The 14,829-nt window shown below is 35.2% G+C and overlaps 1 protein-coding gene across 7 annotated transcripts in view; it reads right to left on the minus strand.

Annotated features, from left to right (window-relative positions):
* Positions 1-14,829, minus strand: part of SBF2 (SET binding factor 2) — a 685,303-nt gene that overhangs the window by 42,273 nt on the left and 628,201 nt on the right. For all 7 annotated transcript variants that reach the window (XM_077113970.1, XM_077113972.1, XM_077113966.1 and 4 more), the window contains 4 exons: positions 10,546-10,730; positions 7,299-7,475; positions 5,156-5,257; positions 4,161-4,346 (listed from right to left, as the gene is read on the minus strand). In XM_077113970.1, coding sequence (XP_076970085.1) covers positions 4,161-4,346; positions 5,156-5,257; positions 7,299-7,475; positions 10,546-10,730 — 650 coding nt within the window. The remainder of the gene's footprint in view (positions 1-4,160; positions 4,347-5,155; positions 5,258-7,298; positions 7,476-10,545; positions 10,731-14,829) is intronic.

Consider the following 14,829-nt stretch of genomic DNA (forward strand, 5'->3'; position numbering starts at 1 on the left):
CCAGCAGACTTTAGCAAACTGAAACAGATGTGAAGAAAAATAACTTTTTATGAAATGTGGATCCACTGAAGGTTTTTTTTGTTTTCTTACTCTGCAGGTTTTTGCATTGCACCTGTGCTTTCAAGGGACTGTTAGCTGCAAGGTCCCCTTGGGGGACTGGGGAGAAAGGAGGAAATATTCAACTTCCCCATCTGGAGAATTTCTGATATTCTCACAAGCAGTGGAGACAACCAAATCAAAAGGGTGAGCCTTTGATCTTGGGGTTTGTCCCTGTGAGGCTTGTTCCTGCAACACACAGGCTAAGCCTACTTGGAACTGTGCCTAGGAGTCACCCCTGGAAAATCTCTTTTGTTGTTCAGATGTGGTCTCTCTAAGCCAGCTCGACAGGTGAACTCACTGCCCTCCCCCCATATGGGACATGACTACCAGGGGTGTAAATCTTCCTGGCAACATGGAACAGAACTCCCAGGATTCGCCGGGACCTGGTACCATGGGAGTGAGTGGGCCTTCTTGACCAAAAGGGAGAAGAGAGTAATGAGACAAAACAATGTCTGAGAGATTTCAAACAGAGTTGAGAGGTTATCCTGGAGGTTATTCTTACGCATTATACAATTATCCTTTTTTAGTTTATGGTGTATTGGAGTGGCTGGAGGGAAGTACCTGAAACTGTTGAACTCTGTTCCAGTAGCCTTGATTCTTGAAGATGAATTATATATGGCTGTTAACTTTTATAATGTTAAGTGTGTGTGTATAATGCTGCTTTTGTACAGGGTATGGGTAAAATAATAAGGATAAAAAATAAATAAATAATTGGAGGGATAAGGGGTAAAATAAATTGGGTAGATTGAAATACTAGTGGTCAATGAGAGGGATGGGTAAAGGGTATGGGATGTATGAATTTTTCTTTTTTCTTTTTCTAGAGTGATCTAGGTGTTCTAAACATGATCATGGTGATGAATGCACAGCTGTGTGATGATATTGTGAGCCACTAATTGTACACCATGTATGGATTGTATTTTTTTAAGATTTGTCAATAAAAATATTTAAAAAAAAGAAAAAAAAAGAGATTGTTAGCAATTCTTCTAGGATACTCTAGATGTATTGTTGAAGGGTAATCATGACCTAAATAAGGCTTGTGGCCATTCAAATTTTCATTTACTCATTCAAGATAACTATTTATTTAGTGTCTACTATATTCCAGAGACTGAAATTATAATTGTGTTAGATTCTATGGCTATAAAGACTAATATGACATAGTCTCTATTCCCAAAAATTCCCAGACTAAATTGAGGGCAATATACATATGTAAATAAATTGACTCCCTGGCAATGTGGTACAGAAATCCCAGAATGAGCTGGGACTCAGCATCAAGGGATTGAGAAAAACTTCTTGATCAAAAGGGGGAAGAGAGAAATGAGACAAAATAAAGTGTCAGTGGCTGAGAGATTTTAAACAGAGTCAAGAGGTTATCCTGGAGGTTATTATTACACATTATATAAATATCCCCTTTTTAGTTAAAGGTGTATTAAAGAGGTTAGAAGAAAGTGCCTGAAACTGTAGAGCTGTGTCCCGGTAGCCATGTTTCTTTTTTTGTTTGTTTTCAAAAGAGTTTATTCTCAGTTCTTATTTTGTGGATGACCCTGAGACTGGTAGACTTTTTTTTTTTTTTTATTAATTAAAAAAAATTAACAAAACATTTAGAAATCATTCCATTCTACATGTACAATCAGTAATTCTTAATATCATCACATAGTTGCATATTCATCATTTCTTAGTACATTTGCATCGATTTAGAAAAAGAAATAAAAAGACAACAGAATAAGAATTAAAACGATAATAGAGAGAAAAAAAAAACCTATACCTCACATGCAGCCATGTTTCTTGGAGATGAATGTATAAAGATATAGCTTTTGCAATATGACTATGTGATTGTGAAAATCTTGTGTCTGATGCTCCTTTCATCTATGATATTGACAGATGAGTAAAAAATATGGATTCAAAATAAATAAATAATAGGGGAACAAAGGTTAAAACAAATTGAGTTGATTGAAATACTAATAAACAATGAAAGGGAGTGGTAAGGGCTATAGAAAAAAAATAAGGGGAACAAAGGTTAAAATCTATTGAGTAGATGGAAATACTAGTAGTCCATGAGAGGGAGGGGTAAGAGGTATGGTATGTATGAATCTTTTCTTTTTTCTTTTATTTCCTTTTCTGGAGTGATGCAAATGTTCTAAAAAATGATCATGGTGATGAATATTCTACTATGTAATGATATTGTGAGCCATTGATTGTACACCATACAGAGAATACCTGTATGTTAAGAATGTTCATGTCTATATGTGGTTTTGGTTTGACAATACAAACAAAATTAAATTTAAAAATATATACATATGAAAATAAATATACTATATTGTTATAGATGTTACAAAAAAATCTATATATGACTCATTAAGAATACAAATGAAGGGATCAGGAAAGGGCTCAAAGAGTATGTGGAAAGAGTTGTGAAATAAAGTAATATGTATTGTACTTAGTGCTTAGCACATAGTAAGTAGTCAATAAATATTAATAAATATTTTTAGTAGTACTGATATACAAGTATGGAGGTAGGAAATAGCCTCGTGTCTTTGGCAAGCATAATAAGACAAAAAGCTAGGTAATAAAAAGAACTTTCATGAAGAACCCATGTACCTTCACCCATCTAGAGAAAAAACAGTTGCTCCTTTATTTTGGCCTCAGTTAACCTTTTGTTTCAGATACAATGATCTCTAAAATCCTCCCTAATATATTTTCTAAAAGGAGTGTACATAAAAAGACTAATATTGAAACAGCAAACAAATGTACCATTTGCTGAAAAAGAGTTCAGATGCTGCTAAGACAAAATCAGTTAGAATAATTCAGTATGTTTTTTTTCTTTAAGCAGCTCTTTGGAATACTCAAAAACATAATTCAGGGGAAATGGGAAGTGAATACTAATGGGTACAGATTTCTTTTTGGGGTGGCGTTTTAAAATTGATTATGTTGATGGTTGTACAACTCTGTGAATATACTAAAAAACATGGATTATACAATATTAATAGATGAATTGTATGGTATATGAATTATATCTCCATAAAGCTATTATTAAAAAAATGTAATGAATTCATAAAGGTGACCAAGTGATTAATGGAATTGAAACAAAACAAAACAAAGTAAAACATAACCACATACCAACTTGGCCTCTCAGAACACCTAGTTCTAATTCTGGTTCCTGAAAATATTTTCACCTTTCTTTTCAGTAGATACTTGAGGCCAATGTATTTAAAGAGGCTCACTGTTCTGACAAATATATTTGACATGCCAGAACCCATTCATTTCCCCCGGGGGTCATGGTGCAGATGAAACAAGGCTGGAAATGTCAAGTTTGCCTTTTCTAGGTCAATTTAGCCACTGGTACCCATGCCATCAACTTGCAAGTCCAGTACCACCCAATTCTCAAGGCAATTCTGAACAAGGTCTTATCAAGAAGTCTGTATTTAATGTGCCTGGGATGAGGGTAGGAGGCAGCCTAGAGCATTCACAGCCTCTCCTGGTTCTGCCCCTTGATACTGGGTTTTCCTGGATCATATACCAAGTCTTTTCTCAGGTCTCTTGATTAGCTGTAACTGGGGCGCCCAGGAGAACTGAAATCAGTGCTGTCACCCCATAGGTCTGCCTGGCTGGGCCCTGATTCTTTCTCTGAGGGTTGAACTTTGCCTCTTATATGCTAAGCATAAATTAGGGTCCTCCCAAATTAGGCAGACCATGTACCTGCCATTACCTAGAGATTTCTGTTCTTCTATTCTAGGAGGAATCTTTTTGGAAAACAAGCCAACGTTTGCTTTTCTCCTTTGGAGATAGTAATTTAGAGGGCTTGTCACCCTACTTGGGGAGCCCAACAGCCAGCTCAGCTATCCTAGTTTCAGAAACCAATTAGTTTTCTCCTTCCCTATCTTCAGAAGTCCACTGCTAAGATTTCAGCATGTATTATGTATCTTTACTGCTAAGATTTCAGCATGTACTATGGCTGAATCCATAAGTTATGACATGAAGGTAACCAGCATAGCACAGCAATGTTAATTAAATGCTAGTTCTCTTCTTTCCCTAAGGTCAAGTCAATTTAATATTGCTTTACTTACCTGGTGTACACAGTCTAAAAATTGTAAGAAGACTGGAGCAAAACCACTACCCTGACAGTTGAGGGTCAAACTGCTCCGCTGACTGAATTTATGACCAAAAGAGAGCCACTCTTTTTCGACCAACATCCGGAAGCCTTCAAGTGTCCTATAAAAAGGATCACTGAGTAATTGAACCAGGGATGTCACCTAGGGTGTAAGCAGAATAGATACTTCATTATATTAGTCTCAAGAAAGTCTTGGCACTAAGATACAAGCACTTCCTTTTGTTTTTTTGGTTTTTTTTGGGGGGGTGCATGGTTTGATTCCTGGATCTCCTGCATGGAAGGCAAGCATTCTGCCACGGAACCACCCATGCACCCACAAGTACTTCCTTTTGATAGTAGCTAATTTACAAGTTACCTGGACAGCAAATTCGTTTACAACCTGCACCAGAATAGTCAAGCAAATTAATTCTGCAAGCTTTCCAGTCAAAACTAAAACTCAAATTCATTGGGCCACGTGTTTTTTTTTCAGGGAAACAAGATCTGAATCCTTAACTATCAAGTTTTTGATTGTGGCCTTCTCATAGGTTAATCAATGAAGCCAGAGTATCAGTTCAGACTGTACTTTCTGGCAGATATAGATTAATAAACCTAATGTAGTTTATACTCATACTTTTTCTTTTTACTCTGGAGTGACTAAAGAAGGGGTTTATAGAGAGGGAAAGGACTGACAAAATCCAGAAAGGATGGTCCACACTGCTGGTCAAGGGCTCCATCTGCATACTTCCATGGCATGGCTGTAGATACAGGAGCTTGATGAAACAGGGCTCCAGGCTATGCAGAGGATCGAAAGCCCGTGACCCTACAGAGCTTCCTGATGGATACCAGATACTGTTTAACATGGGACCTTCTCTATCCATAAAGACATCAGTCACTATACAAGAGAATCATCTGAAGAATTTAAAACCAAATTGAAATACAAATATAAAACTAAATATCTGAAAATCTGTTTACTTGTGCAGTGATGTCCCAGCCTTCTTCCAAACAGACTAAAACTGAGGAACCATTCTCAAGTACTTCTGATACAACCACAGCCAGTTGCAGTACTCTGTGAAGCTAAGAGATAGGAAAGGGGACTACAATTAGATCAAGTGCTTTCTGAGTACAAAGGACAGACAGACTTTCTATCAACCTTAGAAAATCAAACAAATCAGAGTTAAGGCTAAAGCGTTTGGAGGAAAGAACCATATAACGTTTAAATACTTACAAAAATTATGTTAAAATAAAGACTAAACAATGAAATGTTTTAAAACAATGTGTTTAAGTGACAGATAATGAAATAAAATTGATCTCACATGATTCTCCAAAAAAGCGAAGAAGAGCTATAATCCCACAGAGTAGAAAAAAACAGGGATTTTAAGACTTAAAAATTGTTTTACCACGATGTAGTAAGTTCTATATAAAAACTCTCTTATTTTTTTTTGGAGTGGTGGTGCTTGTTACACAACTTAGTGAATAAATAAAAACCACTTTAAAAGGAAGAATGTTAATTATATCTCAAAAAAAGATATTCCTAATTTGTTGCTATTATATATTAAATAGGAAAATAATTTACATTTGTGCTCAGCTTTTTAAGCCAAGTCAAATGACTTAAAGCCCTAATGAACAATTAGGATATGAACACAATATATGGATTTTGAAACCAAATGTGTAGCAATCTGGTTTTTAAAATATTTTAAACATCACACACATAATCTATAGTATGAATATAATGCTAAACTTAAAAAAATAAACAACAACTGATCTAGGCTATTTTAAACACAGGAACAAGGCACATGCCTCCCCAGCAATGGGGGGGACACCTACTGTGCCTATATCATAGCTATCATCAGGCCTGAATTATCTTGGGCTTACCATTAGCTCTAAGAGTTAACTTTAAAAATCCCAATATCCTAAGAAGGGCAAGCCATCTTGAGTAACTATTTACAGTAAGGATCACTTTCCAGAAGGAGCAGAGTACAGAATATACCAGAAACAGAGAAAGGTTGGATGGTGGGGACAGTTTGGGACAGGGGCTCATGGCTTGGGGACAGCAGAGAGTATTGATCAGCTTCTTCCATGGGTACCTAAAATACCTGAATCCTTTTAATAGTAATGAATACACTCTGACATATATATTTATAGCTAATTGTACATGTGGTTGTATTTCTCTATAATTTAAGTTCCTGAAGCACAATCACTGCTCTGGATATTCGCATCGTTTCCTGGTTTTCTTGCCTGTTAGTCAAGTGTATTATGGGAAACAACCCTTTTTCCTCAAGAGAGGCAGAAAGAGAAATAAACTTGGAGGGTGAGGGTGGCAAGGGACAGAGGGGCTGGGAACTCCCAAGGGGGAGAAGGAATAATGGACACAGCACTGGGGCCTAAAGACGAGGCTGAGGCTATATTGCAGAGATGCCCTTGGACAAATGCTTGGGTCAGAGTCTAAAACATGCATATCAAAAATATCTTTCCTTCTTTGCTTTGGAAGAAATATGGGTGCATATGTACTGGCATACCTATTTTCCTTTAGTTTCTCAGTAAAAATTAAATTAAAAGCATCCTAAGCTTAACATGAAGGATTGCGTTTTTTTCCTGAACCTTAAGTAGGTTCCTAGACAGCCAATGCACCTTTGGTGGCTGGTTGGGGAGAATCTAAAATCTAGAGATGTGGAACTGGAGGGGCAAATGGACGGTGAGAAAGTAGGAGGGAAATATTCTTGGAGACATGTCAAATTCACATTCTGTTCTAGATTCTCATTGTATTGACAAACAGAGCAGAAACCCAATAAATATATGCTGATAAAATCTGCACATCAAAAAGTTTATATCTGAAAATAATTATCTCCTTTTTAGCATCCTACTGAGATCAAGCCATCAATTAGATAGAGATAGAAACCCAAATATTAAGAATGCTCCCTCCTCATCTCCTATATCATATGGTTTCCTGGAATGAAAGGTCTTCACAGAGGATACACAATAAAGGGGAATAGGTGGGATAATGAAGAAGCAGTATATATACACATATATCTATTTTTCTCTCTCAAATATAGGTTCTGCCTATCCTCTTGGGTTATTTTTTATCGCGAGTTATAAAACAAGGTGCTTCAGACATTACCTGTGGGAACCACTCAGAGTCTCCCAGTGCTTTCAGGAAGGTTACTTCAGAGTCAGTAGGGATGGCGCTTGGGATACAAGCTCTCATTAACTTTTTAAAGCTAGCTTTCACTTGTCGGATGTCATAAAATTCAACAGGAACAAACTCACAATTTAAAGCAAATTCTAATTTGAAGCTCTGTGGATGAAGACGCAGAGAGTTAGGCAGATGAAATGCTCTAGGTAAAACAGCAATTCTTCCAACAGGGCAATGATTAAAGACATCTAGTTAGTTTAGGCCAAGTAGTTGTAATGAATCAAGAAAGCCAATCTTAATGTTGCTTGAAAAAAACATTCAGTAAGGTTTTGTGGTTTGCCTGGAATGGTAAATCTGTTCCTTTCTAGAGGTATATTACTTTGCTTAATTTAAAAGTGCTGTCATTGAGAATCTGAAGAGAATACTGGTAGGCTGCAACTATAACATCAAGTGTAAGCCAATTATAAGGCCGTGAACCTGGAAATTTAAAAAGGAATCAATGACACATGGTAAACAATGTAAACTAAGTCTCCCCAAGATACATGTTGTAATTGAAACACAGTATACCTTTCAGGTTTCAAAATTCTACAAATTACAGTTTATAGATATAAAAACATGTTTCTTATGGAAGTAAAACATATTTTCTAAAAAAAATGAAAAAAAAAAAGGTAGAGATAAACATTAAGAAGGAATTAAAATCACTACCTTTACTACGCCAAGACTACTAACACTGTAGTTATTTCTTTAAAGCCAGTACTAAAGAATTAAATATAGTAAAAAGCGAAAGACTTTGTTGACTTCCTGTTTTGGGACGGTAATTTTTAACTTAAGACGACACATGTATCAAGCTGTATAATATCTCCTGCTCTTATCATTTATATCTTTAATCCATTTGGAATTTTATTATGTTAGGTATTAGCTATTGTATTTGTAATTAAAGAATGCTATACTGATGGTTCACTCATATTTTATTTTGATAATCTGATTGTTTAGTTCTGAAGATAATTTAAAACTCACTGAACTTCTTTTGTCAAAATTGTATTAATTTTCTCAAATTCTTTCTAATTTAATTATAATTGTTCCCAAATTATTCTATGGGGCCATCTGCTTTTGTAAGAATAAAAATGCTGGCAATGGCCTATTTATAGTTTCTGTAAGATATTTTATATTGGTTATGCTAGAATTAAGAAAACGGTCTATTAAATTGTTACAGAAAAAGTAAACTCTCCCACTTTTTTCCAATAACATTACCAATATATACCAAGAAACAAAATATATATATTCTTTTCTTTTTTTCTTGCACGGGCAGGCACTGGGAATCGAACCTTGGTCTCTGGCATGGCAGGTGAGAACTCTGCCACTGAACCATTGTGGCCTGCCCAATATTCTTTATCTTAGTAATTCCATTTTTAGAAGTCTATCATAAAGAATTAATCTAAAATATAGATAAACTAGTGAATTATATCTCAATTTAAGAAATAGAAAAACCTATATGCTTGAAAAAGTGACTGCAATTTGATATATAAAAGACCAAGAAGGGGTAGGCCATGGTAGCTCAGCAGGCAGAGTTCTCACCTGCCATGCCAGAGACCTGAGTTCATTTCCTAGTGCCTGCCCATGCAAAAAAAAAAAAACAAAACAAAAAAACCAAGAAAGAAACTTAAGAAACTTAAATATCCAACAATATGGGATGTTATATAATTATTAAAATAATTATGAATATCCTTGAGAAAAGTAACTCAGCAGCATACATAAATTCTTTTCTATTAGTTTTTTCTTTTAATTGGAACAAAGGATATTTTACTCTTCATGAAAACTAGATTCTCTTCCATTTTCCAACTAAACATGAGATAAGTATGCCTGTCTCATAAACCAGGAGTTATCAACTATAGTGTTGAGTCACACTGGCAGGGCATAAAGAACTTGCTACTACTAATAAAGTACCAAACTACATTAATTTAAAAAGGTAAATATGGCCAAATTGAAGGTAATTTTTAGAATAAGTCATTCTCATTTGCATTCCTGTATGTTTTGTTCATTGATATAGACCCACATTCCACAGACACAAGTGAATTAGAAAAAAAACTTGAGTGGAATATAAAAAAAATGCAAATAGCTATTTTTCAAGGGTAGTGGAATTATATTTTAAAAAATAATAATTTATTGATGAAAGAAAAACCAAGAAAAGAAAGAAAGAAGGGAGAACAGGAGGGAGAGAGGGAAAGGAAGGGAAGGGAAGGAAGGTAGAAAGGAAGGAAGGAATGAATGAACCTCAAGTAATCAATCATGCTTTCTCATATATGCAATATCACACAGCTAACATGAGGATAGATATGTAAAAGGAATGAGAGGAGAGCATTCAAGGTACAAACTTCGAGGAGTGATGCAAATTGCAAATAAGTGGTATGCTGAAATGTGAAAACTACTACGCTCTAGAAAAGACCCCAGTGTCAAGGAGGCCGTGAAAGCAACCAGACTGCTTTTGAAAAGTGTTGCAACTATTTTCTGGACATAAAATTATCTTGTCCTATCAGAAGAAACATACGCGGATTTAAAAACTGCGCATTACTCAGTGGATTCATGCCCTCTACCCTGAAAGTTGGTGTCTAAGACTGCAGCAGTCCAGAGAATGGGAGAAGAGCTGGTAAAGCCTGGTGCCATAGAAGAGATGACTTAAGCATTGCATTTTATGGGCCAAGAATGTGGGATTTTGCTGAGGAGACAGTGGAACAGAGCATACTGTGCACAGCTACTTCCTTGGTTCATGTGAAGGTCTTTCTGGATTGTCTAGTGCTGAGTGGAGCACTGGAATAAATTTTGAGGGGATTTCTAAATTAACAAATATTTCCATTTCCTAGACAAAACCTGTCAGTAATAATACAATTTATTTTGTAATCTTTGAATGCAAAAATCTAAAATCTAAGGCATTATTACTGTTTTTGTAGGTAGAGTATATCTTTAACAGAAAAAGTTAACTAGCTTCTAACAGTTTGAATTTTCTTACTCTTAGAAATTAGAGCATGTGTCTCTATATACAGAGTCTTGCAAAGTTTTCAAAAGTGTTTCTTAGTACACATAACCTTGGCCTTCTTATGTCTCAATAAGATATTGATTCTTAATTCCAGAATCCACACTACAAAAAAAAAATTCTAGGAAAGCTGGTTTTGGAGAGGAGTTTTATGCACTGTTTTAGTGCACCCAAAAAGTTTCTAGTGAGAAAAAGAAATCTTACCCTTAGTTGTGACTTTTCACCAAATATGTAAAGGGCTGCTTGGCGCTTCAAGAGTTGGTTTTGTAGGTAGGTGTTGCTACTAAAGGAGGCCGCATGATCCTTGCCTGCCAGGCGGGCGCCAACTTCAATGAAGGATGTTGGAGAGCTGATCAAGCGAGTGCTAGAGCGAAAATTTGCCCATACACCTTCAGAAAAGCGAAAAAAATTGAGTGAGATAATCTGATGTGGGAATGACAATGAATAAGGAAAAGATGCATGCTTGGCTTTGTAGGTATAATTTTAGAGGCAATGGCCTAAGTTAATGAATCTAAGTAATGATGGATCATATGATAATTTTTCATTTACTTTTGCAATATTTAAGCATTATTCAATATAGCATTTTAAAAATCACACAATCTTAGGCTTGGAGGGACCTAAAAAATTACCCAATTAATCTTATTTTAATATTTTGATATAAATTCAGCATTTATAAGTAAATACTGAAATCATAAATAGAAACAGTGCAGTAATACTAGAAACAAAAAATGCAGCCATGAGGCAATAATGAAGCCTAGGGAGGAGAAAACTGAGTAACTCAATTTCTCAGGGCTTTACAAAAGAAGAAAGGAACATTATCCTGCTTTAGTCAGTCAATTCAAGAAAAAATCTAGATTAAGAAATAAAGTAGACGTTTACTAAATCTCAAATCTGAAACTGGATTTGGAATTCATATTTGTATAACATATGTCAAAATGATGTAATCCTAAATTAGTAAGTTCACATTATAGTTTTTTTGCCCCCGTCTCCATGAAAAATAGTGAGAAATTATAAATTTAGTAATGTGCACTTCACCGATTCTTAGGGAACTTTGTTTAAAATGTATAGTCAGAACCAGGCATCTCTTCTAAGAGAAAGACCAAGCTAAGCCACTAGAAAAATCTCATGCTGTAAGTTTACTTTAATTATACTGATTAGAAAAATTAAGGATTTCTAAATGTGAGGCTACTGACTATTAAATATTCAAACACAATGAAAATACCAATTCTTGAATTTGACTAGCATTGTACACCTTCAAATCAAGAGTTCCTTAGAAATGTCTGTATACTGCAGTGCTCATTGCTATGATGGGGTGATAGGGGTATAGGACACACTGTTACTATTTCCCTAAAATGGATTTTCTTCTCTAAATTTGGAACTGTTTTTAATCTTTGCCAAATGTTAAATCATTTCATGTTTCTAGGTGGCTATGTCATGTCTACTTCTTTCCTTATAAGCATTTATGGGCTCAGAAGACCAGTTACCAAGAAAAGGTTTCATGGGTGATTTCTGCTTAACATGATGAATCTTTCTATATATGAACTTTTCTTAGGTATTATGGCAAATGTTAATTTTTAAACATTTTATAAATGGAATCACAGAGGAAATTCAGAGTATAGATGTGAATAAAGGATATAATTTGACAAACAGATGTGAAAAAGTCACTTGTAACATATATGCTTTCATATGAAGATGATTTTAAAATGTGACACATCAGGATGGTTAATACAGTACCTTGATGCACTCTTCCCTTAGCTGAAGATTTGAGATTTGACTGAGTAAAACATTTATCTCTGTACCCAAACGCTGGTAGGTAAGAGTAATGACACAAGGAGGAATAGAATGTATATAGCAGCAAACATCAGAGCAGATTGAGTAAGAGAAGAAACAGATTATTTAATTTTTAAATTAAATAAACAGGGGAAAATGTAAATATAATAAAAACAGAAGATTTAATTAACAGATATAAAGCTGCACAGTCACACAAAAAGGATGAAGTGCCTGTTAAATGAAATTTCAGCACCTTTTTAAGTACTGTAAGCACAATGAAATGGACAGCACAGCAGTAGGTACCACTAAAAAAATTATACCAAATGGAATAAGCTTTTGATGATTTTCACTCAGTAAGAACAATTTTTTATAATGAAACTAAAGAATTTGGGGGGTTGCAAACACTATATATTTACATTGCCTGAGTGTTTATGGAGGCTGATTGGTAAATGTGATGTTATACAACACATTTCTTCTTTGAATAAACAGTGAAAGCTCTAGCAACCATTTGGAATAACTAAGGGCATGTTTTTGCAATACAACACTAAGCATTGCCACGCTATTTCCTTCTTCTCTTTTCATTTAGAAATTACATTTTTGTTCCATAAGTACATAGACAGTTATAAGTAGCAAAAATTCATGATCCTCTGACAATACCCAATACCACTAACACTACAGCTTGTAATGATCAAAGTAATGATTTATCCTAAAATTTCTACTTGCACTAAATGGGATAGGCAGCATTAGAGATAATGCTTTTGTAATTTGAGTAATATTGTTATTTATTTCTGACACAAAGAAAGTACTTCTTGACTACGCCCAAACCTACCTGGTAATAACAAAAATGATTAGCAGTAAGTAACAGTCACATTATTTCTTGAGCAAAGGACCTGCTCAAATCAATTAAAGGAAATGATTTTGTATCTATTCGGACTGCAGACTTTAACAGCAGTATTATTACACTGTACATTGCAAAACTGCATGATATTTCATATAATTTAAGAAAAGAAAAATCATTGGAAGTGATTTTTTATTCCTGCTTCAGTCCTTTGGAAGCAGGAAATAAAGGGCATTGATGACTTCAAGCCATCTGTACCCAAAATAAGTCAGAAAGCTAAGGGCTGCAGAGGCGCTGGCTGACATCATACATGGAATGAATGCTACTGCAAGACAGAACAAAGACTTGGGATGGTTTTGAAAAGGCATAAGGCCTCCTGTTTGCTGGTTGACTATTCTTTCTGCTGAGGTTCTGTGTTTTCTCACTGGAATCTGGGATACTAAGATGATTATAGTAAACCATCAGTGGTCCCTCATTCTAAGAGACTGTTGTCTGAACACATAATACTTTCTTATGTAGTCTCTTGCCTAGAATGGTTTTTCCCATTTTTTCACAGGACAAATTCTAACTTGTTCCTTAAGCTCCAGATACAATGTTAACTCCTCTAAGAGGCAATTCCAGACTGTTCCCCAACAGAGTTGTAGCAACTCTAATCACATTGCACTGTGATTATTTGCACATTCTTTTACTTCTAGATCGTGCACTCTCAAGGGCAGGGACCTAGCCATTTTATTGTTATATCCACCCAGATACGTAGTCAAAAGCCTTGAATATAGGTACTCAAAATATTTGTTGATTATTTTTTCCTGCAAATCAATACATTATGAGCTGAAAGACTGGTTAAACACAAAACATTAAGCATCTCTCCAAATAGAGGCTCATTAATTAAAATAAAAGTGCCAAATGTTTAATCTAGTTAGCAGAAAATCAGCAATGAGAAAATGGTCTATCCTGTAATCCTATATGGAAATCATGTTAATCAAAGGAATTATACCTAGTGACTCTTAAGTATTAAATTTTTGTCCTGAGCATTTCACGAGGGTAAAGGACCTAGAGTAGTGTTTTCCAAACTTCATAGATAGTGAAATCATTTTATTAGGTCAAACCAGCATTTAAAAAAAGTGAAATAGAATAGAATTGAAGGTATTATGTACACCAAATGTGGTATAGGAATAGTGTTTTATGAAACTTTTGTATACATATATTATACATTGTGACTTAGCCCTACTTGAATTGTGAAATAAAATAAATGTGTGTATATACATACATGATGCAAAATGTATCTCTTACTGTGAGTCATGATTGAAAAAGTTTTTCTGTATACCTACACCTAGAACATATTAATTTGTTTTCTTGCCTTAAGTCAGAGAGGAACAACCAGGTTCAAGGTATTCAAATGCAAATGAAGACTTTTCTCCCATTTAGCAGAATATTGAAAACAACAACCCAACAAAACCAATGAGAACAAACATCTACTGAGCTCCTACTACGAGTCAGTTACTAAGTTGGGTGCTTTACATATATTATTTCATTTGCTCCTTTTAACTACTCTAAGGCTAGGTACTTATTTTCACTTAGATGAGGACATAGAATTAGAGAGGTTTCCTAACTGGCTTATTATCACATATAAGTAGTAGAGCTGGGTTTCAATCTGAATGTAACTGAACCAAACTTTTGATTTATTGCCACCTGAGCAACCTTGTGACCCTGGGCTGGTCAGGCAAAGAGTAGCTAAGAAGACTGCTCCAGGGAAGAAGTGATGCAGTCCCGTCCTCCATGGGAACACGGTGTTGTTCGGAGCATAAGTGTTCTCCAAGCACTGGTGTGGTTCCCTCCACTTTGTACAGACCAAGTAAAGGAGAGAATGAAAAGAGATGCTT

Source organism: Tamandua tetradactyla, chromosome 8, assembly GCF_023851605.1.
Source record: "Tamandua tetradactyla isolate mTamTet1 chromosome 8, mTamTet1.pri, whole genome shotgun sequence".
In the NCBI taxonomy this organism is placed as follows: domain Eukaryota; kingdom Metazoa; phylum Chordata; class Mammalia; order Pilosa; family Myrmecophagidae; genus Tamandua; species Tamandua tetradactyla.